This window comes from Lampetra fluviatilis, chromosome 49 (genome assembly GCF_964198595.1).
Source record: "Lampetra fluviatilis chromosome 49, kcLamFluv1.1, whole genome shotgun sequence".
NCBI classification, from domain to species: domain Eukaryota; kingdom Metazoa; phylum Chordata; class Hyperoartia; order Petromyzontiformes; family Petromyzontidae; genus Lampetra; species Lampetra fluviatilis.
The window spans coordinates 156,445-166,922 of record NC_136323.1 but is presented as its reverse complement, the minus strand read 5'-3'; the positions used below and the strand labels follow the sequence as shown (position 1 = coordinate 166,922).

At 48.3% G+C, this 10,478-nt stretch overlaps 1 protein-coding gene across 1 annotated transcript; it reads right to left on the bottom strand.

Annotated features, from left to right (window-relative positions):
• Nucleotides 1–1,085: 1,085 nt before the first annotated feature.
• LOC144948366 (E3 ubiquitin ligase TRAF3IP2-like) lies at nt 1,086–9,839 on the bottom strand. Its single transcript, XM_078877794.1, has 7 exons — nt 9,727–9,839; nt 8,390–8,499; nt 4,399–4,487; nt 2,579–2,647; nt 1,812–1,928; nt 1,623–1,697; nt 1,086–1,232 (listed from the first exon to the last, which is right to left on the bottom strand). The coding sequence occupies exons 1-7, from the start codon at nt 9,819–9,821 to the stop codon at nt 1,086–1,088; spliced, it is 702 nt and encodes a 233-aa protein (XP_078733920.1). The 5' UTR covers nt 9,822–9,839.
• Between the last annotated feature and the right edge of the window lie 639 nt (nt 9,840–10,478).

Genomic DNA, 10,478 nt, shown 5'->3' with positions numbered 1-10,478 from the left:
CAAATGGCTTACATGATTATCACCAGCCATTTTCATTCCACTGCTGGATAAAGTCCTCCCCAAACTGCTGGCCACCTCTCACAATCCTGTTATGTAACAGTCTACCTAGCACCTACGCATGAACTGATAATTATGATATCGATTGATGCAACAATGTCTTCGAGGCTTGGAGACATCACACACCAGGGGAAGAGGGGAGTCGTGAATAAGAGAATGGAAGCAGCAAGGCGGAGAGGTGGGGGAAATTTGCGAGAACATTATTCCAGAGGTAGCTGGTCATTGTATCCTATGGGGAGATGGTGACATGGCCCAGTGGAAGCATATTTGCCACTTGTGTCAGAGGTCCGTGGTTCGAGCCCAGTGGGCGCCCTGGTCAATACTGAGGGTGTATCATCCATAAATACTACTTGCTGTGTGCTTCACTGTGGACGTTATAGATCCCGTCACATTGAAAAAGAGTTGTTCACATTTATGTATGCATGTTGAACTTCTTTTGCACGATACATAGCCAACCGTGTTAATCGAAGGTGCATGTGCCGGCTTCATGGTCCGAATTTTCCAGAGTTGATTAATTACTTGCTGAATTGAGAATCATCTCAGCGCACAATATCACACTCTCTGGACAGACTATTACCCACCTGCAAGTTAGTGCTGCGTTCACCTTGCGCCGCACAGTGACAGCTCCCGCCGGGGGTTCTCCTTAGCTCAAGGACCATAACCCATCGCGCACACCCTGGTCATTCTCCCAGCAGCCGCTTTTGACTATGCCATGGAACAAAGACGGCCACTGCATTGTGCGCATTTAGATGCACTTCTGTGGCCGTCTGGAACGCTCTTCCTTGCGATATTAGGAAGTTACTGGAGCTATGCACTTTTAAATCTAGATTGAAAACTCACTTCTTTAGAACTGCTTTTGTGTTTAGTTTTTTGTCCTTCCCCCACACCTCTGATTAACACAGTTGGCTACGTACAGTGCGAAAGAAGTTCAACATACATACGTAGATGTACTGCATGGGAGGCGCAGTAGATATATATATGGAGCGATAATGATGATAATAAATATTTCGCTGTTGCGGGTTTCGGCGTCACACGGGAACCATGGTGATGGTGGGAAGCTCTCCCACGGGGGGCGGCACGATCTTCTCCTCTCGCATGAGGCGCAGGAGGATGCCCTCCAAGTCCCGTGGCCAGCGGAAGCACAGCGTGCTCTGCAGCCACGACGGCACGTCGTCCTGCACGCCGCAACGCAGAATCACAATCTTTATTTATCCTGAAGGAATACAATGAGCTATGAAGCTCTTTCTCACGGAGCGTCAAGTCAAGCCAGCATGATTTGATTAGCCAGGTGACGACATACGAGAGCAGGGTGAGTCTCGTTTTCAGAGTGACACGGGTCAGAAAAATGTAAAACAAGTTAAATAAAGTACGCATAGAAGCAAATAGAAAACAGGGAAAAAACAACGTCAACACGTGAGAAGTAAAAAATACCGCACGAATATAAATCAATGTTAAGTAATAAATGCCATAATTTTCAAACAAGCCAAACGCGTAATAAAACAATGAAAGCACACCTGTTCACCGGCTGTGCGTGTGCAGGTTCTACTTTGGGCTAGAGCACTGACCTTGGAGGCTGGAGGCATGAGCACTGGGATGACTCGAAAGTTGAGGCAGCCCTGCTGAATGAACTGGTTCTGAAGCTGTGGATTACACGATGATGACAAGAATGGTTATATTAGAACAGTTTGTACTCTCCATTCTTATAGCATACGTAGCCAACCTTGCTAATCGGAGGTGTGTGAACGGGCACGCACCTGTCTGAAGATGTAGCGTGTGTGCAGGCTGTGGTCGTCGGTGTCCAGACTTCCCACCGAGCCCTCCACGTCCCTCCGGTAGCCGGGACTCACGGCCACGATGATCATGTAGTCCTTCTGTGCAGACCCAGGCGAAGTATGCGCACAAGCAGAACACAACTTGCGTTTGAGGAAGGTGAAAACTAAACTAAAACTATTTTTCTTTTACCAGGTAAGGCCCACTGAGCTATATAGCTCTTTTTCAGAAGCAACCTGGCCACAAATGATAGCTCAACGAAGTTGCTTACTACATGGAAATGTTATAACTGCCAAATACTCTCAACGCATGTTTAGAAATGTGTAGGAAAAAACCTGAGGACCCGGAGAAAAATCCGCGAGACCACGAGTAGAACATGCAAACTCCATATATACAGCCGTCAGGGTCGGGATCAAACCTACGACCTAGGGCATGCCACACGAGGAAGGTCACATCTCGCCACCGTGGCCAAGTAGCAGGTCACAAGCCGACTTCGAGCTGTCAGGGCAAAATGAATATTTGCTAACGGTGCTTTTTGATATGGTTTATATCTTAAACGTTTGGGAAACCGTTTGATCAATTTGGACAGTTTTCAATAGACTCGGTTCCAAATACATAAAGGCTTTCAACCTTATTTTGAAGGCATTCAAAATGGGATAACGTGCGTCAATGGGGCTGATGTTTCACTAACATGCGAGCCCAGCGACAAGTATCATTTCGTGCATTTCGTGGCCGTTGCTCTGGTCCTTACGTCCAGGAGGAAGGTGTCCATGAACTTGATGACGTCAATGCCTCTCAGCTGGTCGGCAAAAACATCCAGCTGTGAATGCAACGCACGACCAGGCGTGTGATTTGACGAATTTAATATTTAGCATATGTATGTGCTGCTCTCTGTGTGAGCATGCGGCGTTTTGTTTTACATTTTCTCTCACCTACCTTCGTTGCTGTCACGCTCATTTGCCTCCAGTATGTGATGTCTCCATGTGATAGAGCTGTGTGTGTGTGGGCGTCTGGAAATTCCCTCATATCAGCACGTGCAGACCGGGTGGAACCAACCAGGCACGTGTTCAACATTTTTGTCACTCCACTAGCGAATGAATGCTTTCCCCGCTGTGGGTCATCGAGGTTATTTGACCATACTTCACTGTACTGGTCAATGTGGATTGAAGGTGGGAGCACAGAAGTACACTTCAGCAATTGATTTTTCTGCACATACTCTCTGCTACCTTCTTGTTCTTCTTCTTTTGTATGGGTGATGTAGATGCATGTCAACAACTACAATTTCAGGTGGTTAAGACAGATGACCATGTCAGGAGCAGCGTAGTGTATCGCTGCGATGTCTCCTTCTGCTGCCCACAGCCTGGAACAACCATGTGTATGGTGGTAAACCATCTTAGCGCTTATCCAGGAGTAGAGTGATATCAAACAGATTTGAATCTAAAATCTCATCAGTGCCACATTACAAGACATCTGAATCTGGCCCCGAGCCAAGCAGGGCCGGGGGGCGGGACTAATGACTCATCATTGCGTGCAATGTTAGCGGCATGGCTTGAGGTCTGCAGTGGAAAAATAAAAACCTGGCACCTCCTGAGCTGCACCGGGCTGGCTCGGCATGGCCCCAGCGCAGATCGGTTGTGCAGTGGAAAAATATTTCAATGAATGCATTTGGTCTCATAATATCTAAAGATGGCTCTAGCCCAGTGTTCTTCCCTAATTTTCAGAGGGGAGACTATTTTGCCAATAGGACATCAGTGTGAGGGCCGCCACACATTTCAAATGGGTTTTGACAGTACGATGGGGTGTTGTCAGATTTGTGTATTGTGAGGGGTCGCATGTCAGGGACCGCACTAAAGGCCACCATGGGGCTGCCAATGTCCCGCGAAATTAAGAACACTGCTCTTGCCCATAATATCTAATTATCCAGAGGCATTCGTTTAGGAGGCCACACGATGGTGATGAGACACGCATGGAACCACGCTTCGTCTCGTTAGCGCAAACCCTACTTGGATATATTAATCTAGAAGGGCTACTGATCACACAGGCCGGAACCATTGGGCCGGAGGAGTCCAAGCGCCGGGATATACGAATAGAGGGGCAATTGGACACGGGGCCCCTATTTTTAGTGATAATGGTCATTGCAACTTGCAACGCGCCACACAGTATTCGCTCACTTTCGAAAAAAGAGGATGACTCAGAGGCGCGAGAAACCACAGATGAGCGGGAAGGCAACAGCCAGACGGTGAGCCGGCACCAAATTTCTCCCTAAGCTCTGCGGTCCTCTATATATGAAGGTATTACTGGTAAATTAATGAGTGTTTAAGAATTGGAGGAAACCAGAGCACCTGGAAAAAAAACCCACGCGTGCGAGGGGCAACACGCCATTCCATACAGATGGAGTCCACATTTTTCTGTACTGCCTTCAATGCCCATAGGAAGGCAGTTTCACAACATCTGTGTGATCCACAAACCTTCACCTACCACTGAATATAACCCACGTACCCGCATGTGGGTTTGTTTCACTGGTATTGCTCCGTGAAAGCGTATGGTGGTCTATTATTAAAATGCAATTACCATGGTGTTGAAGCCATTGGCACAGAGGAACTTGGCGAGGTTTAGAACGTGGGGCGCGGCGTCCAGTGAGTAGGTGATGAACACTTTACCTGGAAGACAACAAGCGGACGTTTACATTTAGATGTTCAACAAAGCTAGAAACATTGTAAAAAAAAACAGAATGCCGTGCCCGGTATAGGATAAAAACCTAGTTCCATGTAACCATGCCAATATTGGGTCAACATTGACATCAGGGTTAAAACCTGTTGGCCTAACATTGGCGCAAAGGGTTCCACGTGTATGGGGTTGTGATCTCAGGAAGGAGTGCACGGGAGGAAAGAGACAGAGCAGCGACAGATGGAGAGTTCATGATGGGTAAGATGATCGAATAACCAATGAGTCAAGAGGACCTCACCCTCCTTGAAGAGAACTCAATACATTGGTCAATATCACCGTAGTTTTAAAAAGAGACGATATAATAATAATAAAAGGCGATGTTATGGCCAATGGCCCTTCTTGATAGCACAGAGAGGTGGAGTAGATAAGAGTTGGAGAGTGCACTTCACGCCATGGAAGCATGATGAGAATTAAATTTAACAAATGTTTTCTGATGACCAGTTCTTAAATTGGCATATGAATAGTTACACTATGGGTAGCTATTGAGTAAAAACCCCATCAATAATCAAAAAGTATCCATACATAAACCACAAAAACTAGTCAACAAAGAGGACAACACCATCCTATAGAGCACTCAACACATTTGTAAATAATACTGTGGCCTTGATAGGAACGATATATATTAGTGATGTTTCAGGGCAAATGGCCCTTCTCCATAGGTACTGTATGTTGAACTTCTTTCGCACTGTAAGTAGCCAGCCGTGCGAATCAGACGTGCAGGGGATGGACAACAAACTAAACACAGAAAGCAGTTTCATACTAAGGGGCCGTGTTGCAGGGAATTTTCAAGGGCTTGCTAAAATCGGGAGCAGCGTTCCAGACGTCCACAGAAGCACATCTGAAAGTGTGCGATGCTATGACTGTCTTTGTCCATTGGCTAGCCAAAAGCCACTGCGAGAAAACCCAGAGATCGTGTGATAGTGTATGCTCCTTGACGAGATCAGCAAGGTCTCATGGTTACATTTTTTAACTTAAAACTTTCGTGACTGCAGGAATTCATATTCTTTGTTCTTTCGGTAAAGTCACGTAGATCGAAAATAAAAAATCAAAGGAAAACCCACGACGTTTTGATCGCAACACAAGCGGTCTTCTTTTCTCTTCGCCTGATAAAGACCGCTTGTGTTGCGATTGAAACGTCATGGTTTTTTGCTTTTATTGTAATTTATTTTATTTTACATCTACGTGACTTTACCGAAAGAACCAAGAAGATGTATCATGGTTCACTTTGTGTGTAATCAGTGTGAAAGAGAGGCCAGAGAGGTAGAGTGGACGAGAGTTGGAGACGACACTTCCTATGAATGACCGCAACTGACAAAGCGTAGCCGTCACCCACATCCTGCAGACGTTCCCATCAGCTCGCACAAAAATGTGCAGGAGAGAATTTGACAAGATGTCACTTAACTGCAGTTCGAGCGCTGGAGGGGAGGTGGGGAAAGTGGAGGGGGTGTTGGGATGAGGCTGTTGGGATCTTGGTGAAGTATTTAAGTACAGCCACTGACTATAAGCAACATGTACAGCTCAATAAAGGAGCTTATCATGTCGAAATTTACAGCAGCCAAATAATTTAAACACATTTTTCTAAATGTGGAGGGAAAACTTTCATGACCCGGAGAAAAATGCACCCGACCATGACCAGTCGTCTTGTGCGTGAACAAATCTACAAATGTCATGGGAAACTTCCTCTGCACCAACCGCGACCTAGCACGTCCTATTTCCACACCTCAGGCCCTCAACAGATTTTTTTTAAACCTACTTATCTCAGTAAAAAAAAACACAAATGCACTGTGCACTCTTCTCTCTGCCTTGAACAAACCACACCAACCAGTGTGGTGCAGTATGGTCAAATCATCCCGCCCTGCATGGGGGAGGCCCTCTTCTAGCCTGGGATGAGGGGCTCCCCATGTCCATTATTTTTATATAGATGGCTCTTGTCCATAACATCACAGTAGTATTAGTGTCATAGCCCACACCCTGCCGATGAGACGCAGTGAATTCAAAGCTGATCACCGGTGGCAGTCTGGTCAACGTTGGAATTGTGGTGGCTGCGGTAACATGTATCTGGAAGGATCAATAAAATAAATATACGGTTAACCCTCATATCCGGGGTAATCGGGAAGGGTAATGGCCTGTATAAAAGAAAACACGGATAATCCAAAACTTGTATATATTACGCTATTGTCTATATATACATAGCATGCGGGTGAGATGGAGGAAGCATCTTCTGTGTTATTGTGTTTTTTTTTTCCCTTGCCGATGTGTTTGTGCTCACGTGGGCACTGAGCCACTGACCCTCAGAAAGTGACAGGCAGCTACCTTGCCTGGTATACAGGAGGTCGTGGGTTCGATCCCTACCCTGATGCCTGCTATATATTTGGAGTGTGCATGCTCTCCCCGTGGTCGTGTGGATTATTTTACCCGGTTCTCCGTTTTTCCCTCCACATTTAGAATCAACATCACGCGGTGAGATTATTTGGCTGCTATGAAGTATTATGCTTGTTCAACAAAGCCTCATTAAGTGTCAATACAATGTTTCAAGGATCCTGTCAAGTGATTGCAGTAAGGGGCGATGTTGCTGTGTATAATCCAAATCGGGTAATTTGTGATTGAATAAACATTGGTCACCGCACGAGACCATCAACTCACTAAACTTGAGAATCCGGTTTAAATCACATGTGGCTGAAACCTTGATTTGGACACGGGCTCTCAGCTGTAAACATGCCAACTTCAACCAACGTTGACCCAGTGCTATAAGGCAGAGATTAGGGACGCTCAGTACAATTACTGGCAAAACAATGCTTTTCAAATAAGTCAAACCCTCCCCTTTATAATTCAGATGAACAATCGTGAAGAGTGGCCGGCTTGCTGCACCCACATTCACACCCGATGATTTTTTTTTAAAGACTCTCATCGTCACCACCCAGTTCCACTTCGAACGTTTTGATCGCACGCGATCACGTGGGTGCGCAAATGACCTGAACACACACTGCTGCTGACAGCATTCATCTCGACAGTTTCCACAGGCTAAAATAGCATTACTGAATACATATTTATTAGGGTGCCGCTCAAAATTTCAGTTTTGTATTTTTCAAGGTCACACATCTTGATTTGTAGCCATTCAACTGAAGCCGCTGCGAGTTTAAAGACATTCCCTCAATCTTGATTTGAAGTTTTCGTGACTGCAGGAATCCATACTCTTTGGTTCTTTCGGTAAAGTCACGTAGGTAGAAAAAATAAATAATAAACCACGACGTTTCGATCGCAACACAAGCAATCGTCATCAGGTAGAGAGACACAGCAATCGACCTGCTGAACACGAAAGGGCTGTTGCAACAAGAGGATATAGTCAGGCTTGAGGTGGGTGTCACCAAGGGTAAGTAGGCATGGTCAGAGATGCGCCAAAGGAGGATCGGCGTGCTCAATGCAAACGACTCTCATGGGAAACGACTGTCATGGGAAATGAGCCCCAGCGTCGCTCGCGAGCAACGCCGCCGCCGCCGCAAGCCCGCACAGCAGCCGCGCCAAAGGAGGAGCGCCTGTTGCGACAGCCCTTTCTTGTTCAGCAGCTCTACGGCTGTGTCTTTCTACCTGATGACGATTGCTTGTGTTGCCATCGAAACGTCGCGATTTTTCATTGATTTTTTCTACCTACGTGACTTTACGTGACTTTACCGAAAGAACCAAAGAGTATACATTCCCTCAACATTTACCGGTTGCTCAACAGAGTTGAAACGTGCATTACACATTAACAGCACTTGCCCCAACAGTATGTTAAGGCTATAAGGGGGATCCTTGTCTTTAGCTGTGTGTGTGCGTGCGTCCGCGTGCTCATGCCTACACATGGACTCGTGCAGGTGGGAGCGGCGGATGGTGACGGGCGTGAGGCTCGTGATCCTCGCTTGGCGGGCCGACGGGAGGAGTCTCCCATCACCGTGCACGCCGCTTACCCTATAACATCAAAGACAAAGATCCTCCGTAAAGCCTCAACACACTGTTGGGGCAAGTGCTGTTAGCGAGCACCTATGACGCAGGCATGGTACACAAGGGGGTGGGTGACCGGCACCACGCCCGACTGCCTTTGTCTTCCCAGTGGTGATGTTTTTACACACCGCACCAGGTACTCATTTGAGGCTGAATCGACCTAGGGAAGGCCCAGGACTGGTTCAGATACTGGTGTTGGCCACGAGTGGGAATTGAACTCGGGTCGCCGGATCCGTAGCGCAGCGTAGCGCTAACTGCTACACCACCGCTACCCACACCCTGCGGCATCACACACACACACAGAGGGGGTGGGGGGGGGCGAACAACCGGGCGGACAGCTGTTGCCCCTTGGCTGCCCCCAAACTCTAAACCAGCGTTGGAGAACCTGCAACCCATGGGCCAAATACGGCCAGCGATTCCTTATCTCGTGCAGGCTGCAGCCACATTAGGCGAAAACAAGCAAGATTCAGTCATCACTGGAAGCATCTTAGGTAAACGGTAAAGGTGCAGCCCTGCCATTGCCTGCTCACGCCACTGCTGGCAGAGGAGGCCTCCACGGGAAGGAACCCGAGAGAGTCTCTGCTGCTTTCTACGTTGGCCACTCGCCTTGGACGAAGTCGGAGTACCCACGCTTTACCCCACCACACGCGACCTGCCGATCGACGAACTGTGGTGGTGTACCCATTTATATTGCAATGAGCTTTTTTTCCCGTCCAAGGACGGGTGTATATTACAGTAAATCTTAAATATTCAAAAGAAAAATTGTTCAGCTCATGATTATTAATGAGGGGGGGGGGGGTTGCCCATGTGGAGCGACGTCATCCTTTAATGGTTATTGTGGAGGGGTGCAGCATGTGGAGTGACGGCATGTGGAGTGCGCAACCTTCTTGTGCGTCAGTGTAAATTTCCACGCGGGCATGAATATTAATGACGGGGGGGCTGGCCTTTCTTCAGTGACGTCTCGCATGGATGTAGCACTGTAGTGCTTAGATTTATTTTTTACCGTCACTTTCTGTAAATAAATGCGTAGAATTATTTATACGAATAACTTTCAATAAAAAAAGTCAAATTTAAAGCAAATTTGCATAAAAAAATATCTTTCCGCTCGTCCTTCTTCCGCGTGTGGCATTTGTAGTGACGTCACACGCGGGACACACATTTCTGGGCTATTATAGTAGCAATATAGCATCTCACCTCTTCCTGCTCTCCGGCTCCCGGCCTCCCACGGCGCTCACTGCAGCTAGAGCTGAGGGTTGGGACCCCTGCTGCAGCCCAGCCTTGGGAGGCATTGGCCCATGCAGGTGGTAGTCCCGACTCGGGCACACCTGGGCCGGTGGAGCTACCCTGCTCTCAGCGGGAAGGTAGACCGCTGAATATGGCGGTGGCCAGTGCCCAATTTGCGGTGGCAGCGGCTGTTGTTGTTGGTTCTGCTGCTTTTGGTGCTGGTGACCACAGGAACAACCGGCGCTGCTTGAAGGCCACCCGTAGTGGTGGTGTGGGTGCACGTACTTTGGTGCAGCGTACGCCGGTGGGCCGTGCACCACCGGTCGGCCGGTGAACCCTGCTCCGAAAGCATCTGCCTTCTCCCCCGGGTGCAGGAAACCCCGCGGAGCTGCGTGATCCTGCTGCAGCACAAAGTCCCCAGATTTTAGCGGAGCGGCCGGCTCCAGGTAGCCCAACCCCAGACCCAGCGGATCCAACGGTGCCCTTTGTCCCAGCCCGACGATGCCGCTATCCCAGGAGTTTCCCCCCGGCGGACGGCGCTGCATGTGCCCACCCGCCGCTCCCACCTCCTTCCCACGGGCCGCTCTCTCCTGCGTAAAATCGCAGCAGGACGCTTCCATCGACGGGGGTCTGGCCACTGCTGAGCAATGGATGGCTCGACTGGGGGGACTGGCGCTCCCGTGCTCACTTGGACCACGGCAGATACTCCCGCTGTCGCAGCT

What these genes read in the sequence shown, in the direction of transcription:
- LOC144948366 (XM_078877794.1), bottom strand. Translation starts at nt 9,821, where the DNA reads ATGCCTCCCAAGGCTGGGCTGCAGCAGGGGTCCCAACCCTCAGCTCTA. An exon ending in TGGACACCTTCCTCCTGGAC is followed by an intron (nt 1,929 to 2,578) that starts GTAAGGACCAGA and finishes GGGTCTGCACAG; the next exon opens with AAGGACTACATGATCATCGT. An exon ending in TCATGCCTCCAGCCTCCAAG is followed by an intron (nt 1,233 to 1,622) that starts GTCAGTGCTCTA and finishes TGCGGCGTGCAG; the next exon opens with GACGACGTGCCGTCGTGGCT.